Below are 25,314 nucleotides of genomic sequence, written 5' to 3' on the forward strand. Positions count from 1 at the left end.
GGGGTAGTATTTGTAGGGTGGCCTGGTATATACGTCGTACCAAATGTACTTCTTTTTTTTTTTTGCCTCTGCCCCTGTTGGTCCATATTCATCCTCACCATTCTTGTCCATGACCTTGTGATTTTATAGCTAGACTACTGACAAAATCCACCAAATCGATTCCATAAACCCAAAACAGTTTTTCTCTGGTATTAGACTGTTATGTTAACTTTACAAAGAAATATTTTTATGTTCTACTTCCACATAAAAAGTTCCCATGACTCCCTACTACTCAGTGAATGCTGCAAAAAATCACAGACACAAGCCTATCCCAACTCCCCAAATTTTCCAAAGGTTCAGTGTCCCAGTTATTTTGGAAAATTCCATACTCTGAGAATTTGTTTTGTCATCCACTTTCCCTGAATTTATAATCATCTCCAAGTTTACATATAAATGTACTACTCATTCTCTAAGCCTCACTAACAATACTAGCTCCTTTAGGTTGCCTTTCCTTTAACATTCTAACTAAAAGGGATTCATCATCTTATGAATTCTTAACATTTATCAGTCCTACTGGCACTTTCCTTTCTTTAGGGAGCAGATTCCAGAGCTTGGACAGAACTACGCTCCAAAGGACTCTTGGCAACTTATTCTAGTGCATAAATGCAGTATTTGAACTTTAACAAATACTCAAGCAAATGGGGTTCAAGAGACTGTATTCACCAGGATCCCAGAATTCCTGCTAGTTGTGTGCTTCTGAAATTACAAGTTTGACTCTATTACCTTTTACTAGCCTTTGGTCTCAATCCCTAAGGTTCTTTCTAGATTTTATGTTTGTTTATTGCATTGTTCAAATCAGCTAACCAACTTGCTTTCCTCTGAAACTATCTGTGTTTAATTCAGGGGAAAGATGGATGTTTTAAGAGTTATTGAAACTTGGCAGGGAAGTAGATTTATACAAAGGTATTGTGGGAGCCCACGGTGTGGCTCAACAGGTTAAAAACCCAACATAGTCTCTGTGAGGATGAGAGTTCAAACCCTCACCTTGCTCAGTGGGTTATATATCTGGCGTTACCACAAGCTGTGGCTTGCAGACATGGCTTGGATCCAGTGTTTCTGTGGCTGTGGCGCAGGCCTGCAGCTGCAACTCTAATTAGGCCCTTAGCCTGGGAACTTCCATACACTTGAGGCACAGCCATTAAAAAAAAAAAAAAGCGTGTGTATATATATATATATGTATATATGTGTGTGTATATATATGGACATTTTTGGCAATACTAATATCACACCATATAAGCAGATACCACTTAAGGCCAGCTGCAATATTGGCTGACAGGAAGAAATTTAGCAAAGTTTGGCACTTATGCTCTCTATTTAGAAACTTAGTAATATCTAATTAGCACCCTTGAGAATCATTTATAATATTTCTTTATTTAACATAAGAAAAATTTTCACCTACCATTAGAGTATGCTAAGTCAACTCAACTGTTGGTGGGTGGGTAAAATACAACCTGTGAAACTAAGGCTGAGAGAAGACAAGTAAATTGTTTCAGATTATGTAACTAGTATTTGACTCAAAGTTAGTGCTTTAAAATCTTTGTAATAAATCACACACCACAGAGTATCCTTTCTTTTATGCTTTCTTATATTCTTCTCCTCTGATGAACTAATAATAATAAAGCAGCAACAACAATAAATAACATACATTTATTTATTTAATTATTTAGTCTTTTTAGGACTGTACCTGCGGCATATGGAGGTTCCCAGGCTAGGAGTCGAATTGGAGCTGTAGCTGCCGGCCTATACCACAGCCACCGCAATGCCAGATCCAAGCCGCATCTGTAACGTACACCATAGCTCATGACAACCTCAGATCCTTAACCACTGAGCAAGGCCAGGGATCGAACCTCCGTCTTCATGGATGCTAGTCAGATTTGTTTCTGCTGAGCCACAACAGGAACTCCAATAATAACATTTAATTAGCATTCATTATGTTCCAGACACTGGCTTAAGTGCATTAACTGTATCATCACTTCTTCACTGAACAACCCCTGTCCCAAAATGAGAAAACTCATTTGTCCCAGGGATAGTATATGCTGGTTCTACAGTTTGAACCTTTGCCTAATGTGCTTCACTGTCTGCCAAGCAAAAACAATCATCCTGCTTTTAGCTTTTATGAAGTTAATGTTCTCCTTGTTTGCTCTCTCCTTACACTATAAACTTGACCTGAATTTAAAATGAGGACAATTACATTGCTAATATTTCAACTTTATTAGGTTTATCACATATTAAGTTCAACTGTCTTTGAAATAGTTTGTTTTCTTATAAGGTTAAGATTAATGACCTGTTAATCTGAATATTATTATTTTATCTGCTTTTGTCAAGCAAAATGTTACACATACTGTGGAATGTTATTTTAAGTATATCGTTTTTTACATATAATTACTCTTAATTAAAAAATTTACATTTAACCAAAATTCATGAGTATATTTGCCTGTATTCAATTTCACCCAACTAGAGTAGTATAGGAAACACTGAACGTGAGTGCCATACTCAAATTTTGCTTCAGTGAATGCATTTTATTTCAAAGAAAAAATATACAGTGTTATGAAATTCACCATGCTATGATATTGCCCTGTGTTTAAAAATAAGCATACAGCTAAATGTAGTCAGATAAGATAAAGCATGTTTCTGTCGAAGAGGAAAAATAGAAAATATTATTAAGTAGGTATACTAAAAGTGGTTTTGGAAAACGCCAACTAACATTTCCTTCCTCATTAAATGTGATCTTTTCAGAGTCACACTCTTGAGTTTCTTCATATTCTTATATCTACTTAGAGGATGCACATTTCTCATCCTCAGTCCTTAGTTCCTTCTTTCTCTAAGGAGAATCTGTCTTCTTAGAGTATTAAAAATCATTTCCTACCTTTATTGCCCCAGGTTAAGCTGTCATAATTACATGGTTTGGTCTCATGAAAATGCCCAAATTTCAGTATGTCCAGCTTTTTTAAAACCTGACATCCATGCAGCACAATTGTGGCAAATGCTATTTTCTCAAACACAATTTCTCATGCAACTATTTGTTCTCATTGTACATTTTTCCATGTCTGGTGTCAAACACAGACTCTGACATGTAGAAGGACCCACCACCATTAATTGAATGAATCAACAACTTAATGAATGAATGATTGAAGGAATATTTGTTTTTCATCATTTTACATGATTTTCAGAGATTTCTGTCCCCAGTCTGATCTTTGTTATACAATTTTCTAGTTGGTGTATGACCCCAAAGGATCCTTCAGAACCTGTGAAGTAAACCCTTTGTACCATTTCCCAGTGACTTCAGCATTTATCTCCTTGACCCTTCCACTGTGCTATTTTATCTTCACCAGAGTGTCTTAGATTTTACTTTTCCTTCACTCCAGACTCTTGTTTTCCCTCTTATAACTATACAAATTATATTTTTTAGGATAGCACATAAATAATTTAAGACGTGGGTTTACTTCAACTAAGAGGAGGATACAAGAACAATTTAATGATTTTTTTAAATTAAATGAACTATTATCTGTTGATGGACATTTGGGTTGTTTCCATGTCCTGGCTATTGTGAATAGTGCTGCAATGAAGATGGAACTAGAGACTCTCATACTGAGTGAAATGAGTCAGAAAGACAAAGACAAATACCATGTGATATCACTTATAACTGGAATCTAATATCCAGCACAAATGAACGTTTCCACAGAAATGAAAATCATGGACTTGGAGAAAAGACTTGTGGCTGCCTGATGGGAGGGGGAGGGAGTGGGAGGGATCGGGAGCTTGGGCTTATCAGACACAATTTAGAATAGATTTACAAGGAGATCCTGCTGAGTAGCATTGAGAACTTTGTCTAGATACTCATGTTGCAACAGAACAAAGGGTGGGGGGAAAAATGTATACATGTAGGAGTAACTTGATCCCCATGCTGTACAGCGGGAAAAAATTTTTAAAAAAATGTACTATTAACTTTTTAAAGGAGAAACTGTCTTCAAATCTCACTTCTAGACTGCCCCCAGGATATTCAGTCTCTACAGACATAAGTGTATATATTCTTACCTGCAAATATTTCTAAACTAATCCATAATTTATATCCAGTATATATCCAGAGATATTCAAACGATGTTGCTTCCTCCTTGATAGTTTTCATATTTTGTATTGTCTAATTCCACACTAAGCAAGGAGACTGTTGAAGAATTTATGGCAAGAAGCCCTGTCCATTTAAGTAACTGTTATTCACCATCCTGAAACACTCAGAGACATGCATATTTGTTAAACCTAGCTAACTGCTGAGCTGAAATATGTTCAGTCTTAGGTAATAGAGAATGAAGCATGTAAATTTTGTCATAAAATGCACTTTGTTCACTTCTCAGCTTTCTTCAAGTCTAAATCTCTACTGTGGGCTATTTACATGTCTCAGGTTACTAAATACTGATCCCTTTCCTTCAAGAAACATGGAAGTTACCAGAAGAAGCAGAGTATGTTGCTAAAAAGGGTAGAAGTACTCACAGCTGTACAACATAATTATAAAAAATTATTTCGCTCGGGAGTTCCTGTTGTGGCACAGCAGAAACAAATCTGACTAGTATCCATGAGGTCTCGGGTTTGATTCCTGGCCTCGCTCAGTGGCTTGGGGATCCGGTGTTGCCGTAAACTGTGGTGTAGGTCATAGAATGTGGCTCGGATCCCTCATTGCTGTGGCTATGGCATAGGCTGGCAGCTGTAGCTCCAAGTAGACCCCTAGCCTGGGAACTTCCATATGCCTAAGGTGCGGCCCTAAAAAGAAAAAAAAAAAAAAATTACCTCGCTCTACTAAAGATGTTCTTATATATCCTGCTGTTTATCCATGTAAAGCTTTGCTATTTCTTCAAAGCCTTGGATCTGGTTTGGCAGGCTATCCTCTGTTTCACTTCTCTATGCTGCTCTTTTCCTTTCAAGCCATGTCACTTTTCTCTGAAGGTTTCCATTTTTATAATCTTAATGAAATCAGAGCATAATTATAAAAACATCCTCAGCCCTAAGTTAGAGTACACTATAAAAGCATAAATTTCACTTGTATTTTTCTTTCCCTTTCCACAAATTTCATTGTTCTTTTCTTTCCATTTCTGGCCAATATATGTAAATAATCAATAAACACCAACAAATGCTAAAAGTGTCCAAGTCCTAATTCCATGTACAAAAATTTTCCAGAAAACTAGAAAGAAAATCATGTATATCAACCAATTTATCTTGACAATGAAACTGAATGGATATGATTTTAATTCACTACTCTGAGAAACATTTAATACATCAAATTTTAAAGATGACAACTTTGTTTTTAAATGCTCTGAAGTCTATATTTTAAGAAAATAAATCCCTTCTGAAGAATATTAACTACTTTAAATCCTTTGTAAACAAATTTGAGGGTTTGTGTGTATCCATAATTGTTTTATGTATGTACTATCTTTATATCACAAATTATACATATTAAATAGATATTATATAACATGTGCAACTATATGCATATTCTGTATAATTTTATATTAGATTTTAAAATAGATTAGCAGTAGATCACGGTTGAAATCTATGCTGTGTCTAGCCAAAGCCCCAGGACTCTCAGCTGGTCTATAGGGCAAATAAATAGTTACTCTCAGACTGTCAGAATATTACCATTTTTATTCTATCCTGCTCAAATACAAATATAATTTTAGAATATAATTTTCTCTTGGCAAAAAAGGACTCCAGGCACATTTTATCATCTTTTTTCATTGATTACTTTCTTTCTCAGAGAAGTATTTGGATTGTGGAAATCTCATTAGAGCAAATCAGGAGAAGAACAGTTTGATCAAAATGTGTTGTTTTAGTCACAGAAAACCAGGGGAAAAAATGCCTGATTTTTTTTGTGTGCATGAACAGATTAAAATAAAAACCTTTAAAATAGGAAATTTAAATAAAATAAAATGTTTACAATAGGAAATTTAAATAACAGTAATTATTATTACCAAAGACAAAGAATCTCTAGCTACTTAATAGTATAGAAAGATAGAAATGTACAAGTTCAAGTATAAAGTTTCTGTCAAAAGCTTTATGTTATACAGTATTTCTTCTTCCATAAAAGCATTCATTTCCTAATGATACAGAGTCTGAAATTGAAAACCAAGGGTATTCTTAAGTGCACATTTTCCAACACATGAAATACTCATGAGCAGTGATGAGTACACAGTGAAGAATGCACAGTGCCAGCCTCCTCACAAGTCCAAAAAGAAATCCTGGAAGAAGTGGTTCTATTTTTGAAGATGTATTGATAAAATAATGTTTCTTTTCTTAAAATCCAAAATAATTTAATTAAATCATTAATAAATATACATAGGAACATTATTATATATTATAAATCAGAAGGCACCTCTAGGTCAAGAGATTCATCAGCCAGTATCTTCATACCCTCACATGTAAAATAGCAAGGTAGAAACTTTTGATCTTTATTTGATCGAAATTTTCCTGGTCACATTGTGTCACCATACCATCATTCTCTTCTAGGGACATAGGTTTCCAAAGTTCTTTCCAGTTCTGCTCTGTAACAGATAACCCTCCATGTCCTGCCCTGTCCCCTTCACATTTAAATCCTCCCCATAGGTCACTGGCTCTATGAAAACTGCTCCTTTCTCCTTAAGGCCATCCAATGTTCACAGGAGGGTGCTCTGCCCTCAAATGCCTCAGGCCAGAAGTAGCAGTTAAAGCCCACAGGAGTAGTCCTCAGCCAATGATGGATGGAAATTGTTGGAAAAATAACCATCTTCCTTGTCCTTTGGTTGGAATAACTCTGAGCTAAATTATTCCAGAGATCCCAAACTGGGAGTAAGCCTCAATTGCCCACAGTGGTAACCTGCTCATTAACACCCACTGAATTAGTCTCCTTTCTTGCTAGATGTACAGAACATCTAGTAGTCTACATGGAGGACTAAACTTTTATTGTATTAAGCTATTTACATTTCAAATTTTGTCTGTTATGTCATTTAGCAGGCACTTTTTCTGGCTAAGACATAGCTACTCTTTCTGGCATTAGGTTTATTCACATATTTTAATTACTGAGGTAACCACAGATACTCTTGTTAGAAGAAATTCTAACATTACCTAAAAATCTCAGTTGTCCCTGTTTAGAGCTCAAAAATTCTGCTCCTTCCTCAAGGGCAAACACATTTAACATCCAAAACATATTAATTTAAAACTGATTCTAGTTATTCTTTTTTTCATACATAGATATACTATAAACTGTGTTGTGATATCTTTATACATAGGTTCACTCATCCTTTTTATTGTTTCAGTATCTAAGCCAATATACACTTTTATCTCAGGCATTGTAATTTTATATCTTTAGGTTCATTTTGGATCTTTTCATATTTTCTGTATCTTCACCCCATTTAATTTTATGTTGTTTATAGAACATATAAAATATAGTTATAATAACTTGCTCTTTTTAATGTTTTTTTTTATTAAAGTGTAGTTGATTTACAGTGTCATGTTAGTTTCAGTGTGCAGCACAGTGATTCAGATATACAGATATATATATATATATGTTCAGTTATGTATTCGGATTCTTTCCTTTGTAGGTTATTACAAAATATTGAGTATAATTCCCTATGCTGTAAAGTAGGTCCATGTGAATTATCTATTTTATTTTTTTATCTTATTTTTTTATTGTTTTAGGGTTGCAGCCATGGCATATGGAGGTTCCCAGGCTAGGGGTCCAACTGGAGCTGTAGCTGCCAGCCTACGCCACAGCCATAGCAACATGGGATCTGAGCTGTGTCTGCGACCTACACCATCGCTCACGGCAACACCAGATCCTTAACCCACTGAGAGAGACCAGGGATCAAGCCCGTATCCTCATGGATGCTAGTCAGGTTTGTTAACCGCTGAGCCACAACAGAAACTCCAATTATTTATTTTATATACAGCACTATGTATGTGTTATTACCATCCTCCTAATTTATCTGTCCTACCCCTTTCCCCTTTGGTGGCCATAGGTTTGTTTCCTATGTCTGTGGGTCTATTTCTGTTTTATAAATAAGTTCATCTGTATCTTTTTTTTAAGATTCCATATATAAATAATATCATATGGTATTTGTCTGTCTTTGTCTGGCTTACTTCACTTAGTATTATAATCTCTATCCATGTTGCTGCAAGTGGCCTTATGTCATTCTTTTTAATGACTGAGTAATATTCCGTTACACACACACACACACACACACACACACATAAATATATATATACACAGACACACTCCACATCTTCTTTATCCAGTCTATAATAATTGATATTTCATTTCCAGTTCACTTTAGATTGCTTAATTTTCTCCTAATTTTTGGTTATATATTCTTACTTCTTTGTGTGCCTCGTTATATATGATTGGATGCCAGATGGTGTGAAATTGTGATTTTTTTTTGCCTTCTTTACACTTGTCCAATGCAAATACACAGTTTTTTTTTTAATTTCAGTGCATCAATATTCTCAAGCTGTGTTTTGTAATGATATTAAGCGACTTAGAAACAAAGTAATCCTTTTGATTCTTGCTTTCAAACTTTGTTAGTTGGTACTAGAACAGCATGAACTACAGCATGAACTATGACTTTAACTTGCCTCACTATTGAGACAAAACACTTGTTAGTACTCTCCTTGAGGCCCCATGAAGGATATATCACTCTGGGAAGTAGTCCCAGCCCTGTGTGGGCTCCACAGTTCTTTATGTATCTCTCTCCTCTCTGGTAGTGTCTCTTGAGAATTATAGCTGCATTGTCCTCTCCTGACTCTCAGCTGCATATTATCAACTCAGAGCTACCACAGGCTCCAAATGGGGTCCAGGCAGCAAGCTATGACAATTATAGGCTCATATCCATTCTTTCTCATCTCTCACTGTTCACTGTTTTTCATGGTCTGATGTCCAGTATATTGAATAATATTGCTGTATATTTTATCTATTTTTTTAGTTGTTTCAGACTAGTGGGTAAATCCAGTCCCAGGTACTCCATCTTCAGCAGAAGTTGTAGAAGTCACAAGTAGGATCTAAATTATTTCAGCACATAAATGTCATAAAGAACAAACCAGCATTCCAGTCACATTAAAATTAGAATATGAAGGTCTTTGGCAAACACACGAACACATATGCCTATATAATTTTATTCTTTTGAGAATTTTATATAAATGAAATTATAGAGTAAAGTTGATCTTTGAGGTTGGCTTTTTTGATTTAGCATTATTTTTTGAGATTTATCCCCATTGTAACATGAATACTTGCCCCCTCTTTTTTTTTATTATGACAAAATGAATCATGGTCTTTTATCAGTTATTCATCGAAAGACATTTGATTTGCTTCTTCTTTTTGGCTGTTACCAATAACACTTCTATAAACACTCAGATGTTATTTTGTGTGTGTGAGTATAAGTCTTCCTTTCTCCATGAAAATGTGCAGAAGGGACCTTTTCAAACCTAAGTATAAGTTAATATTATTAGAAACATCCAAATGGTTTTCCTGAGAGCCTGGCTCATTTTGCATTGCCAAATCAATGTGTGAGAGATCCAGTAAATCCACATCCTAACCAGGACTTGGTATTTTTAGTATTGTCTTTTTTTAGCTATTCTAATAGATATGTAGTAGCATCTCATAGCAGTTTAAATTTATATTTTCTTTAAGTGTAATTATATTAAAGTATTTTCATCTCCTTATTTGTTATCCATAATTCCTCTTTGGTAAGCATGTATTCATGTTTTATGATGGCTTCCTAATGGAAATACGTTTATTACTGTTGAGTTTAGAGAGTTCTTTTTATTTAGGGGAAAAGCCTTTTTTTTCAGAGCGATTTTCAGCTATTTTTCCCAGTCTTTTTTTTTTACACATTTTTTTAAAATTATAGCTGATTTACAGTGTTGTGCCAGTTTCTCCTGTACAGCAAAATGGCCCAGTCTCTCTCACTCTCACACACACACACACACACACACACACACACACACACACACACTCCCCTTTATTTCTCCCAGTCTTTGCATTGTGAATTCTTTTTCTTAATAGCGCTGTTCACAGAACAAAATGTTTTATATTTGATTAGATCTAATACATATAGTTTTATTTTTATTGATTAAAGTCATCTGTGAGAACTTTTCACTGTGAAGGGCTTGGGTATGCCATGCAATTTTGGTGAGTCATATACAACAGAAGACAGACCACAGATAGATTGGAGGGAAACTTTTAAAGTTCCCTCTTAGCTATTCCAAGTGAGACTGGATTCAGTGGTTTTCTATTGCTTCACTGCAGGAATCTGTCGTGGTACCTGAACCACAGCTGCCATCAAGCATCAATAGAGTCATTTCAGTAAAGAATAAAAGTTTGAGTTGCTTGAGGCATTATGACTCCAGAAGGTATAATAACCACCTGAAGCGTCTCTAGTGGGTGAGAAGTGGTCTTTTATTATTATTATTTTAGTAAAAAAATGAAGAATGGGTTAGGAGTTCCCTTCGTGGCTCAGTGGTTAACGAACCCAACTAGGATCCATGAGTATGTGGGTTCGATCCCTGGCCTCACTCATTGGGTTAAGGATCTGGTGTTGCCATGAGCTGTGGTATAGGTCGCAGACGTGGTTCAGATCTTGTGTTGCTGTGGCTGTGGCATAGGCCGGCAGCTGTAGCTCTGATTCGACCCCTAGTCTAGAAACTTCCATATGCTGCAGGTGCAGCCCTAAGAAGGAAAAAAAAAAAGAATGGGCTAGAAATACAATAGAGGATATCAGAGTAAATCTCACACACTAAGGACAAATGAGTGTGTATACACACACACATATATATATATAATCTGAGGTTCATAAAAATATAAATATACACGCAAACTTCTTGGTAGACATTGTTCAATATTTTATATATATTCTTATTATGAAGGTTGATTTTAGAACAGTTACTATGCTAGACAGTGTTATGTAATACAAAGCCCAAAATTTAGGGGCTCACAAAACTCTGACTATCAGATTCTTCCTTGTAGTAAGTATATCTTTAAGAACAGAAGGTCCTCAGGAGACTAATCCTAGAGGGTGTATGGAAGGAATAGATCGGTATTTTTTTCTCTGTCAGCCCACCCTCTGTTCTAGGGCTCCTTCATTGTGCTGCAGCTTCTACTGTGCCAGGGACCCTGAACCATTTTGTGTAAGAGTTGGGCAGAAATCTCAGAGCAGGCAGGAAAGCAATATTATCAACAGAGTAAATTAATCAAGGACTCGGAATTCCAAACAGAGATATAGACCACCATGAGAGAGATCTGTAAGGACCACATGTTCTAGGATGTGGGTAGCAAGGAGCAGAGATCTGTCCCTGCTTTCAGTCTAGAGAGGCTGTAGGCTGCTGTAGCTGGATGAGATGCAGAGTTTGGAGGTGGAGGTGGGAGGATGCAGTTCAGGCTGCCACTGTAGCTGAAGAAGAGGCCTACTCTTCTTGCTCTTATCTTTTCAAGGATATTCCCCAGACTTGCCTGTTATGGGGATGCCTACAACTCTGCAGGGCCCTTGGAGAGCCCCATGTACCATCACTTCTGCTGCACCTCTATCATGCATACAAAGCTAACCCAGTCAAAGAAGGGAAAATTCAAGCACCTCATAGTCCCTGCCAGACAATAAGTGCTTGTATGCAAACACTGTATCTAATAAGGTGACATTTTTGGTGTTGTCTCTGTTGCTCACTAATAAAACGAAAGAGCCCATTATGGAGGCACACATACTGATGAAAGTCAACATGAAGAAATCCCTTGAAATCAGGAGAGTTTCTGAGTAGATGGAGCTGGTTTTGTCATTGACTTGAAGGAGGCTGACTCCACCAAGAACTTTCATACCCTTGTCAGCAAACTAGACCTCACCCTTGATGGGAAAGGGAGTAATAACAACAACATGCCCAAGGCTGACCACTCAGCTATCCTATTTATAATCATCAGGAAGGGTTACTGAACCACTGAGGAGGAAATCTGGGAAGTGAGAAGGTGATGAGGCTATATGCTGAGAGGAATCACCTTATCCACCCATAACCCATGAAGCTCATCAAAAGAGAGATGATGGAAGAAAATATTGATGATGTACTGATAGATTCTCAGCAGTGATCCTGCACGCTGTGCATACATACGGAGTCCAACAGCTTATGCTGAAACCAATGCAATGAAAGTCTTGGAATTTCACCAGAGCCTATGTTACAGTCTCCACTGCTCTCTTTTCCTGGTATGAAGAGGCTCTAGGGGATGAGGAAGAGAAATTCTAAGCCAGGATTGTAGCCATGAGTGATTCTACTGCCATTTCCAGTGCATATTACAGGGCCAAGTTTGACAGCTTCTCCTGAGGCAGACTTTTCACTTGGTATTTAAATGCTAAAGTCAATTTTCTAAATAGTTAAGGTCCAGCATAGGACTGGAGGGAAAAATGTATATCATATATATATATATACCACATGAATATTCTTGATTCATATGGTAGCTTGGAGTTTTTCATTCCTCCTTTCCTCCATCCTTCCTTTTTTTTTTTTTGTCTTTTTTTTTTTTTTTTTTTTTTTTGCCTTTTCTAGGGCCACTCCTGTGGCATATGGAGGTTCCCAGGCTAGGGGTCGAATTGGAGCTGTAGCCACCAGCCTATGCCAGAGCCACAGCAACGCAGGATCCGAGCCGAGTCTGCAACCTACACCACAGCTCACGGCAACGCCAGATCCTTAACCCACTGAGCAAGGCCAGGGATCGAACCGGCAACCTCATGGTTCCTAGTTGGATTCGCTAATCACTGAGCCACGATGGGAACTCCCATCCTTCCTTTCTTTTCACACTTCCTCCTCCTTTTCTCCCTTGTCTCTTTCTCCACCCCTACAGCCTTACTTTCTTATTTCATTTATTTTTCAAGTGCTGTTCTTTTAAACAAGGTTTAAATAGCTCTGGAATCTTTACTTATGAATGATTTTGGTTACATGTTTACTGCTTTGTATTAAGATCAAATAGGAGTTTTGTGACTCTCTAAAACAATGTTTGCAATCCAGAACAAAATAACCTAGTATAGCAATCCACATTTCTTAGGAAATCCGAAAGAAGTCAGTAGTAATATTATTTACCTCATGAAATTGAATGCTTTTTACTGTCATTTTGAAAATAAAAGATACCTACTTATATTTAGCTTATAAAGAATATTAGAAAATTTATATCTTAATAAAATTAGACACCAAGTTCATTGCCTAATTTATCTACACAACATTGAATATCTTTTCTTTGGTAGACCCTGTACCATTGCTTGGGTTGCTCAGATTGTTGTGTATAGAGGTTGGAAGAGGTGAGATAACATGGTAAACTAGAGGGACAATTTTCAAAAGTAGTTCAAATGAAACTAGTCATCTATAAATGTCCAACAGTGTGGCCTTTTGTGAACTTAGTAAGCTGCATGTCCTTCATGAAAATGCAGTTTAAATTTAGTTTTAGAATGGATAAATCAAAAGTTTTGGATTGTTCGACAGAGAATAGGTCCCTCAGATGTTTTTTCACAGTTGAGAGACTAAAGCTTGAATTGGGAAATGAGTCTCAGCTTTTATTCTTGAATCCTGGATGAAGTGGAGAGGTGAGATTTTTCAGCCCTGTCTCAATGCATTTTGAGGACAGTTTGCAAAGTAATTGTGTTGTATAATTAGTTGTGAACACATATTCTTTTCTATCACAAATGAAGAATGACTCCAAGGAGAAACTTAGAACCCAGAGAGTGGCATTTGGAAAATTATCTGAAAGCCTTGAAATCTGATCAAGGAATTTACAATATATGCCCAGAGGCTTTCACAATGCTGTGGGCCAGGGAAAATTTTACACCTTCTACTTTTCTTGATTTGAACAAGAATGTCTGTAGTTGCTGTCCTTTCCCTGTCCCCCTGTTACATATAGAGTGTGTTGGGGCCTGGCAATGTGTTTATTTCGCAGGTCCACAAAGAGAGAAGTACTGTGCCCCAGTATATTTTCCAAGAGCCTCAGCTACACAGGAGCCTTTTTTAGATGATGAGATTTAGATTTTAATTGCTCTTGTAATGGATTCAGATTTGAGGGTATCTTGGGAGAGTGTGAATGTGTTTGGGATGAAGAAGAGACTTGGATCATTGAGTTTGGAGATAAATTGTGCTGGACAGAGTCTAAAGTAGTCACCATAATTTTGGTCCTTTGGTGTTCATGCTTCTGTCCACTACTTCACTTGAGTATGGGCAAAGCCTAGGACTTGCTTATAACCAACAGAATTTGGAAAAATGATATGTCATACCCATGGTTACATTATATTTGATGTCAAAGAAGGTAGGACATCATTTATTTGATTACAGACCCCATACGTGACTCTGTTTTGCTAATGAGTTATATAATAGTGGATAAAATATAGGTACAGAGATTTAAGTAGTTTATGAGAACACTATAAGTATTTTATCACAATACTAAAGCAAAAACAAGTGGCAACAAAAAGATTTCTGCCTACAGAAAATTTCAGGTAATAATTTAAATATAGAATGAGAAAATTACCATTCTGTAGCCCATAGTGTAGATGGGATAATAGTCATAACTATCAGAGTGTAAAGACCACAGACATTATCTATTTCCTAATGGAAGTATAAAGTATAAACTGTGGAGTCCTCTTGCCAAGGAACAAATATTTTGACTAAAAAAATACTAATCTGATCAGGCTTCTACTTGGTGATGGTTATGAAGAGTGTCAGGGAAACTGGGTTCATTGTACTGTGTTGTGTAAAATACTAAATGTCAGAGAATTTCTGTGCAAAATGACTTGTTATAAATACCACACGTTAACTTTGAATACCCAAGGGGAATGCTGTTTTCTCAGCAAAACATAAACTGCAAAGAAGGCCCATTAGAAACAGAAAATTGAAATCAGCAATCACAAACTGAAACACTAGGCCAGCACCACATGGATCATATCAGGCTTAGAGGCTAGTTGCATCATATAATCAGTGAAAACTAACGAGCGTGTTATGTAAACTTTTCGAAATCACACAAAAATATTTGAAATTACTGCACACATTTTATTTTTTTAGCGTTTTTTCATTAATGAATTTTATTACATTTATAGATGTACAACACTCATCACAACCAAATTTTACAGCATTTCCATCGCAAACCCTCAGTATATCCCCCTACCCTGCAACCTGTCTCATTTCCAACTGCACCCATTTTAACAAGCAGGTTCTCCTTGATAAAGAAGCCAGATAAATGAGGAGACTCAAGAAAAGAATTCTTTTTTTTTTTTTCTTTTTTTTTTTTTTCTTTCTTTTTTTCTTTTTTTTTTAAATTTTATTTTCCCACTGTACAGCAAGGGGGTCAGGTTATCCTTACATGTATACATTACAATTACAGTTTTTCCCCCACCATTTCTTCTGTTGCAACATGAGTATCTAGACATAGTTCTCAATGCTATTCAGCGGGATCTCCTTGTAAATCTATTCTACGTCGTGACTGATAAGCCCAGGCTCCCGATCCCTCCCACTCCCTCCCCCTCCCATCAGGCAACCACAAGTCTCAAGAAAAGAATTCTTAAGCCAAGTTCATTCCACTCTTCCAAACTGGACTAGAAAACAAAGCCATAGCCATTAGAATAGAAAAGTAAACCAGAAGTATAAAAGTGAAAAGACAATATTCATCATCTGCATATGATTTCTGCATGTGCAGTGTAGAACAACCTCATAAAACAGGAGCCTTCAGAATCATTTACCTTACTCCCTCCATGTACAAAGTAAACTTTTTTTAGGATAAAGTATGAAAGAGAGTAACTCTGACAGGTGAAGAGAAGGAATAGAACCTGTGAGTTTTCTCTGAGAGCCCCACCCCGCATCCTGGCCCCGGTCTGTCTTGTGCTCCAACTTCACCATTTCCCATTAGGGCTGGGACACACCCCATTCCAAGCACTGGAAGGACTGCAATAAATAAACTCATCAAGTGTTTGCCACGACGCAGCATTTCCCAGGCAGCCTTAAGTCATGAAAAAGGAGCCAATACAAGAGAATGCTTTGTATGAAGACAGAGGAAGGGCAACACCGAAGAATAAAGGAAGGTCACACAGAGATGGACTAGTGGCTGGTTTTCACCCTGAAGGCCCCCGGCAGGGCTCTCTGGCTGAGACATCCCCCCAGTTACTCTTCAGGGTTCTCAGCGACAGGAGGACCTTGGCACGAGGGTAAAGACCTCAGCTTAACAGAGGGAAGCATTCAGGGCCTGGCAGAGGCCAATGTGGGCAGTGCGAGCAGGACCTGCAGGCATCTCTGCTCTGAGGCTGAGTGGGGTGTGCAGCGTGCGCAGCCCCTGCTGGTGTGCCCGGGAGGTCCGTGGCGTCACCGGATGTCACGCCCCCTAACTTCCGCCTTTGGAACGCCGAGGCTGTGAGGGCTTAGATCTGAGGTGTGGACCCAAGTGCAGTGGGAGACGCTCCGGGTGCCACGAGGTGTCAGGTGAGACTCTAGGTGAGGCCTGAGGGGACCACCCGTCTTGGAAAGAAGGGCACCCACCTAATCAGAGCCCAACCCCAACCCTGGGAGGCATGGGAAGGTTCAGGCTGACCTCACACACGCTTCCTCTTTGGCAGTCTGACTGAGGTGGTGGCCCTTGTGTGCAGTGCTCAGAGTCCTCAACCTGTGGGTCCTCAAGCAGAGGCCCCCAAGTGAGTTCTGAGGGGACCCCCCCACACACGCCCCAAAACGGTGGTGACTCACTGGGCCTTGGCTGGGCGATGAGCCCTGAGAAGCCCCTGGACAAGGGAAGCCGGAAGTGTTGCTGATGACCCTGGCCCTTGGAGTCTGAGGGAGGGGAGGCCTTAGTCTGAGACAGGCGATATCATGTCGCCAAAGGAAAGCCTTCTAGGCCCTTCAGGGGTCCCGATGAAGATGCTGAGTGAATTCTTAGGGATGTTCTGACCTCAGGATGGAGGGTGTACACAGTGTCTACCCCTCTTGTCAGCTCTCCATGTTCCGTCATGAGGTTCTCCTCACTACCATTTTTGGAGCCTCACGGAGATGGGGCCTTGACGGGAAGGGGCTCTCAGGGAGTAGATGGCAGTGGGCGTGTTATCAACTAGGATCAAATTTGAGGAGTGGATGTGAGGATTGTGAGGCTAACAAACCCATGGCAGAAGGGAACTCCACAGTACCCCTCCCCTGTTGTCAATCCTTAGAGGCCCAGGGAATTTCACAGGCAGAGGCTACACCTCCTATCCACCTCTTGACTCTCAGGACAGTACATGATTTGTTTTGAGTACATTATGTTAAGTCAGAAAGAGTTCTAGGCCCTGATAGTTATTGTTGAGTTATGTCTGAAGAGCCAACTCTTCACATAAAAGTGGGTCCCACAGATTGCAGGGAACCCTTGGGAGACCCCAAGCTGTGATAGCCAGATTATACACCCAGTCACTCCTCCATAGTGTTCAATGTAGTATGAAGCCTTATTTTGAGTGGACAGACTATGGTCAGAATCACGAGTCCCAAGCTTTGACAGGATTCAAGGCTGAGGTTCCAAGAAAAGATCATCTGGACCACGTATTGTGGAACAGAGAGTCACCACAATGCTCATTCCTGCCTCTTGGCTCAAACCTGGGAAGTTTCTGGAAGGCATGACCATACAGGTTAGACATATAGACAGACCTAGACATATACATAGATCAGACATATAGATAGATCCAGACCTATCAAATGATATAGTAATGAACCTGAGTGAGGACTGATGGCACCACACTCTTTAGAACAGAAATGGATTTAAAGAACCCCACACATCTGCCTACTTGGACCCCTGAGAATTCTCTGCCTGAGATAGCTGGTTGTACCCTGAGAACATTCACATTTCCTCCTTTGTGTTCTTGAAGAACACAACAACCAGGATGTCAGAAAACTTCAGGACCTATAGTACTGTTGTCAGAAGCCCATTGGAGTCCTATTATCAGAGCTGCCACAGTTGAGTTTATATCAGTTGAGGCCCCTCATATATGTCCTCTTTATCTTAGGTGGTGAATCTCATTGCCCACCTTCCTGTCCACACTCCTGCCTACTGCCAGCCGCAGAAGTCATCATGCCTCAGCATCAGAAGAGTCCAGGATGCCCACAGAATCAACACCTTCAGATCTTCACTCAGTCCCAGGGTCTGGAAGTTACACAGGTCTCCAGGGCTCTGGAGGAGACCCATCTCTCCTCCCATTCTGTAATGCCTGGCAGTTTGAAGGAGGATCCTAATGCTGGTGTTCCCTATACTCCTCAGGGTCCTCAGAGTTTCTGTTCCTCTTCCATTGCTATCAGAGCCACCTCACCCAGCAAATCAGATGAAGGGCCCAGTAGCAAAGAAAGGGAGGATAGCCTAAGCACCTCACAGCCTCTGCCAGACCCCGAGAATGTGCTTCTGGATGCAGTAGATACAAAAGCAGCCATGTTGGTGAATTTCTTGATGTTCAAGTATCAGATGAAAGAGCCAGTCACAAAGGCAGATATGTTGAAGATTGTCATCAGAGAGCATGAAGTCCACTTCCCTGAGATACTCTTAAGAGCATCTGAGCGCATGGAGATGGTCTTTGGCATTGACCTGAAGGAAGTGGATCCCGCCAACCACCGCTATGACCTCCTCATCAAATTGGGCCTCACCTATGATGGGATGCTGCCTGGTGAAGTGGGCATGCCCAAGACCGGCGTTCTCATACTTATCCTGGCTGTGATCTTCATGAAGGGCAATCGTGCCACCGAAGCCGAAATCTGGGAAGTTCTGAATGTGACCGGGATATATTCTGGAAGGAAGCACTTCATCTTTGGGGAGCCCAGGAAGCTCATCACCGAAGATTTCGTGAAAGAAAAATACCTGGAGTACCGGCAGGTGGCCAACACTGATCCTGCCCAGTTTGAGTTCCTGTGGGGCCCCAGAGCCCATGCTGAAACCACCAAGATGAAGGTCCTGGAGTTTCTGGCCAAGGTTCATGGGACTGACCCAAGTTCTTTCCCATCTCAGTATGAGGAGGCTTTGCAAGATGAAGAAGAAAAAGCTCGAGCCAGAATTCCAGGCAGGGCTGTCTCTCCTTCTTTGGCCACTGCAAGTTCTGGTGTCAAGACCGGCAGCTTCTCTCATACCTAGGGGAGTCAGGGATAGTTTCTCCATACATTGATGGAAGAGGCAGTTAGTATCCATAGAATTTAGGTCTGAGGTGGGGCTGAAAGGAAGACAGTATATTTGCCTGTGTGTTTCTGTTTTGTATGTATAACTTGAAAATTTATTCTCTTTTTTTGATGTATGTATTACATACATATAACTATTTTTGCATGTCAGCTGATCTAGGTTTTATTTATTTATTATTTTTTATATAATGATTTTTATTTTTTCCATTATAGCTGGTTTACAGTATTCTGTCAATTTTCTCCTATATGGCATGGTGACCCAGTAACACATACATGTATACATTCTTTTTTTCTCACATTATCATGCTCCATCATAAGTGACCAGACATAGTTCCCAGTGCTACACAGCAGGATCTCATTGCTAATCCATTCCAAAGGCAATAGTCTGCGTCTGTTAACCCCAAGCACAGCACCCCATCCATCCCACTCTCTCCCCCTCCTCCTTGGCAATCACAAGTCTATTCTCCAAGTCCATGAGTTTCTTTTCTGTGGAAAGGTTCATTTGTGCCATATATTATATTCCAGATATAAGTGATATAACGTGGTATTTGTCTTGCTCTTTCTAACTTACTTCACTCAGTATGATTCTCTCTAGTTCAATCCATGTCACTGCAAATGGATTTAACTAGTTTCTAGATACCTGGATTTACAAATGATACTGATCATACATTTACTACTCTAATGATGTTTGAAGTAAGTGTTTTGTCATTTTGTGAAACTGTCCATTTTATTGTATCATCTGGAATAAGAAGACAGCATCACTGTAGGCATTTCCTCACATATGTGAAAGGTCAGCTTTGAGATAGTTGGGATCAATAGAAAAAATAGAGAAGAAAATCTAAAAGATATTCACATTTTGCCTCTTATATTCCTTTTAGTTCTTCTGTAAAATTAAATGATACATACATGGATTTGCTTAAGCTCTTTAAAGAATGTATAAGAAATAAAGGTTTATAAATTAGACCTCATGTTCACTTGATCTTTTATTCCACAAACCTTTATTGAACAGCTGCTCTTTGGAAGTACTGCACCTAGTACTGTGAATGCTAGAATTAATGACTTAGGATCTGCTCATAGAGTTTTAACATATAAGAGAAATAATCCTTTAAGGATGGTAATGGGATCTTCTAATTCCTAAAGGACAAGTAAAATGAAGGAGTGAATAGGTAGAGGTGGACAGTCCTACAGTCCTCTGAGACTGTCCAGAAGTTTTTATAACTTCTAGACAAAGAAACAATGAATTGCAAAAAATTGACAAAGGGCTTTATTTTTATTTATTTATTTATTTTTGTCTTTTTGCTATTTCTTGGGCCGCTCCCGCGGCATATGGAGATTCCCAGGCTAGGGGTCTAATCGGAGCTGTAGCCACCGGCCTACACCAGAGCCACAGCAACACGGGATCTGAGCCGTGTCTGCAACCTACACCACAGCTCAGAGCAACGCCAGATCGTTAACCCACTGAGCAAGGCTAGGGACCGAACCTGCAACCTCATGGTTCCTAGTCGGATTCGTTAACCACTGCACCACGACGGGAACTCCGACAAAGGGCTTTAGACTAGAGGGAGTAAATGGTGAAGTAGTAACAGGGTATGTTTATATAGCCTTCTTGGCCCTAAATTCTCTGTTTCTGGTGATAAGAATGACTTCTACCCTCCTGGTACAGAGAGGATACCTAATGCTGTTAGACATGGCAGTTTGGGGCTTTGGGAAATTGAAGTCTTTCAGTGGGAGTTAATTTTACATGCAACTAGGTGGTAGCAAGATGAGACTGAGGGCACTGTGAGCAGGAACCAGACTCTCCACTAGTCTGAGTTGAAATCCAAATGTCTGGAGTGATAAACTGCTGTTAGATGTTCCTTTTGGATCATGAGTAAACCAGAGAGAAATTCTTACCTGGAACAGGACTGGAAGATGATCTGAATCTTGTCCCCATGCAGTTGAACGCGTGCACAAACTAATTTTTGTAGGTCACCTCTAAGGGATTTCTGAGAAATATATGTAATGCTCCCTTGAGATTAGATGCCCAGAAGCCACTGGGCTGACAGTTGGCCATCTCCTAGGAGAGCCAATGTTCTCTTCATTAAAGGAAAATTTAATTAAGCTATCTTCAGGCTTCTTTGGCAAATAATAAGCTAAAGATTAATTTTTGGTGGGGATGAAATGAGAAAAGTGGGAGAGAGCTGCAAGCAATTTGTAGGGAAGGAAAAATAACTTTCCCTCTATCCTTCCTGTTCTTGGCTGAGATCCTCTTGTAATAAAATGATAGAGTGATTGAGGAAAAGCACATTTAATTTTCTAAGTCTATATGACAGCCCCACAAATATATGGGACTCAAAGAAGTACCAGAGCAGGAAGCTTTTATAACTTCTAGACAAAGAAACAATGAGTTGCAGAAAATTGACAAAGGGCTTTAGACTCTGGTGAGTAAATGTTGAAGCAGTAACAGGTTTGTTTGTACAGCCTTCTTAGCCCTAAATTCTCTGTTTCTGGTGATAAGAATGACTTCTACCCTCCTGGTACAGAAAGGGTACCTTTCCTGTGGGTGATTTATCTCCTGCTTTCAGAGGCGCTAAGGAGGGATCAGAGTGTCCCTCTTTCACTATTTCTCAAGTACCTCTAGTTCAAAATAACCTGTATACCAAAGTGGCATATTTGGGGGATATTTCTTATCCCAGCTTTACTTTCTGAAGTTTCACTTGCTGCAGTCCACCATGGTTTGAAAATATTAAATGACACATTCCAGGAGCAACAATCCACACATTTTAAATTTCATGCTGTTCTGAATACTGTGATGAAATCTCATGTGGTCCCACTTCATCCAGCCTGAGATATGAATCATCCCTTTGTCTAGCGAATCCCATCTGTTAGTCACTTAGTAGCTTTCTCTTTAATCAGATTGACTGGCAAGGTTTCACAGTACTTGTGTTCAAGTACCCTTATTTTATTTAATCGCATCCCTAAAAGGCAAGGGTTGATGCTATCAATTTGGATATTCTCTTACTGTGCCTGGTTTATAAATCAAACTTTATCATAGGTATGACTATATAGGAACATTATCTATATAGTTCATTACTTTCTACAGTTTCAGTCATTCACTGAGTTCTTAGAACATATCCCACACAACAAAGGGAGGACTTGTGTATTATGAACCCCTGCAAAGGGCAGCTGAGAGGGAGGCAAGGAGTTTGTCCTTGACAAAATATTGAGGAAATTTGAATTACATCCAGATAAGGAAGACATTCCTCCACACAAATTAAAAAACATAAACTCAGGGAGAATTTTACCAAGTTTTTCGTGCTGAGGAACATTTTTGACTGATTTGATATAACAGCACTTTGTTTTCTGAGGAAGTCTACGTTTAGGAAACATACACAGGTGAGAGCGTAAGGCTTGGAATTAACACAATCATAACAATAACTCTCATTCATTAAAGCCCTGTGATATGACAGACACTGCCATGTGCTCTGTGTACTTCATACCCATTACACCAGTCCTAGAAGACAGGACCTAGCAAACCAAATTCACATTAAAAAGGATCCTTAGGCTCAAAGAGCTTGTGATTGTACCTGATTTCACATGTCTAGTTGTGACAGAGCTGCCACAAGACCTCTTCTCTCAGTTTGTCTGGAACTACTCAGCTCCACTCTTGCCAGCCTGTCAGACCTGCTCTCTCTTATCTCTATTCTTGCTACTCCTGAATGCCTCTCAGGATATGGAAAAAAGGATGTAGCAGTCAGGAACTTAAAGCAGGCTTAAGGAATAAAGGTTGAAACAAGAAACACAGTTTGGGGATTGTCAGTGGGCTTCATTTACCTAGGGTCTTCTACCCCAGCACCAGGGTTCCTTGAGAGCTGAGTCTGCCTAGAGGCTGGCATTTAAGCATCTCCTCCTCTCTCTGCAATACAGTGCCCTTCCCCTGGGTCTCATCCAGTGAGCCCTCTCGTCCACACGGGCACCTGACCTGCTCGCCAGCTCTTAAGTCCTCCTCCTTTAAAATCTGCACTTGCTCCAGTGGAACAAGCAGGACAGAATTCACCTGCCGCCCCCTGACCTGGAGTGTGCCAGCTCCCTGATAGTCCCTTTCCCTCAGCTGTATGCCTGTGCTAACAACATCCTGACATCCTGTTCCACATAAAATGTAATCTGATGTTGAAAATTAGTCCTGGCCTCCAGTTTCAAGCATCTCTGCTTCATTATCAAACCATTTTCCAAAGAGCTAGTGAATATACTCCAATTTGTCATAAAATCTGCTATCTTGAGGGATAGAACCCTGAAGCTAGAGAGGGGTTTTGAAACTACTTTGATAATGAAAATAATTTTGATGAGTATTTTTTTGAGACTGGCCATTAAATATATACACCTATGTAGTTACCTGTGTGGCTAAATAATTGAAACTTTCTTCATTAAGTGAGACGTCCAAGAGATTTAAAGACTGTGGAAATCACTGCAAAACAAACATCTACTGAGGATTAACTTCCTTAAAGCCCTGGGGTCCATCTAGGAGGTGAAAAATTGTTTACTGACAGATGTACTATCTTTGTTCAGAGAGATGAAAATAGTTCAACATTCTTCCACTTCCTCTTGTATACTTATGTGGCCTGGGAGAAAATCGCATTTTGGGGGGTTTTTTTGGTTTGTTTTTTTCCTTTAGGCTATACCTTTACAGTGTTCAGCCATATTCAGTCATCTTGAAAGTAGCAGAAATTCACGGATTTTGACTAGGAACCAAGAGGAAGAAGACAATTCTCATCCCATTAAGATATGAGAAGTTACGGTTTAGGTCAGTGCGGAAAGGATTACTGAACGGAGAAGGCAAATCTTTCTTCTGATATTTTACAGAGCCCTTTAGAAAATGTGATGCGAGCCTGTCTGGAAGCAACTATCACATAGTAGGACCTCAAAAAATTTGAAGAATTTCAAGCAAATGTGGCTTCCTCAGAAACTCTTAATAGGAAATGCAGAGGGCGGTTGCATAAATTTTACTAGTTACGTTCATGCTGTTGTGTACCTACTTTGTAACACTTGATGGACGAGACTGAGAATGCTCATCCACGTCTTCTTCCCAGGATCATACTGGAGACCGTATGACCAAGTGCACCTGCAGTTAGGTAGATCATATGACTAGTCCCTGCCATTGATCTGTGAGCAGAAACAATAGTCGTCATTTCCAGGCCAAAGCATTTTCTATCCAGTTTAATACCTTCAGTGTTTGTTTTTCTTGCTTCAGTAAACATGGAAATAATGGGTTTATAGGGTGGACATACAAGAGGTGAATAGCCTGGACCCCTGTATCACCTGTCAGCACAAAATATCTGCCCTCCACATGGAAAAACAAACTTATATTAAGTTGTTCATATTTCAGTTTCTGTCATATCATTCAGCAGTCACCTTTTTTGACTAAAACATAGCTACTTTTTCTGGCATTAGGCTTATTCAAATAGTTTAATTACTAAAATAAATATGCATATGTGCTCATTGCAAAAACTTCTAACTATAGGGAGAAATCACAGTTGCCCCCCACCTTTGCAACTCAAAAATTTGCCCCGTCCCCAAATGTGAATAAAAATACCATCTCATATATATTATTTGAAATCTGATTCTGATTTTTTAATTCCATACATAGATGTACTATACAAATATGTTGACTATTTTTCAACTACAGATGTTCAATAATCTTTTTTCTTGTTTCAATATCCAAACCAAATAAATATATCTTGGCCATTGTTGTTTTCACCTCTTCAGATTCACTTTGGGTCTTTTTGTTTCTTCTGTCTCTAACCAGTTTAATGCTTCTTTATTTTGAACATATGAAGTACAGTATTAGTAACTGTTTGTTGTTGTTGTTGTTGTTTTGCTTTTTAGGCCCACACCCACGGCATATGGAAATTCCCAGTCCAGGGGTCAAATTGGAGCTACAGTTGTTGACCTAAGCCACAGTCACAGCAACGTGGCATCCGAGCCGCATCTGTGACCTACACCACAGTTCTTGGCAATGCCGAATCCTTAACCCACTGAGTGAGGCCAGGGGTTGAACCTGCATCCTCATGGATGCTAATGGGATTCATTTCCACTCTGACACAACAGAAACTCCCTATAGTAACTGTTTTGATGTCCTTATTTACTCATTCTGTCAGTTGTATCATTCCTAGGTTA

At 39.2% G+C, this 25,314-nt stretch overlaps 2 protein-coding genes across 2 annotated transcripts in view; both read left to right on the plus strand.

Annotated features, from left to right (window-relative positions):
• LOC100623332 (melanoma-associated antigen B16-like) overlaps window positions 1-25,314 on the plus strand; it is a 742,359-nt gene that overhangs the window by 602,005 nt on the left and 115,040 nt on the right.
• LOC100522230 (melanoma-associated antigen B16-like) lies at window positions 16,388-20,124 on the plus strand. The gene is made up of 2 exons (XM_021080263.2): window positions 16,388-16,470; window positions 18,012-20,124. The coding sequence occupies exon 2, from the start codon at window positions 18,077-18,079 to the stop codon at window positions 19,118-19,120; it is 1,044 nt and encodes a 347-aa protein (XP_020935922.1). The 5' UTR covers window positions 16,388-16,470; window positions 18,012-18,076; the 3' UTR covers window positions 19,121-20,124.

The sequence above is a fragment of the Sus scrofa genome, chromosome X, assembly GCF_054392235.1.
Source record: "Sus scrofa isolate SSC_HxYL_T2T_F1_AM1 chromosome X, Sscrofa_HxYL_maternal_Yorkshire_Landrace_v2.0, whole genome shotgun sequence".
In the NCBI taxonomy this organism is placed as follows: Eukaryota; Metazoa; Chordata; class Mammalia; order Artiodactyla; family Suidae; genus Sus; species Sus scrofa.

Excerpts from the sequence above, each read along its gene's own strand:
- LOC100522230 (XM_021080263.2), top strand. The coding sequence starts at position 18,077 with ATGCCTCAGCATCAGAAGAGTCCAGGATGCCCACAGAATCAACACCTT.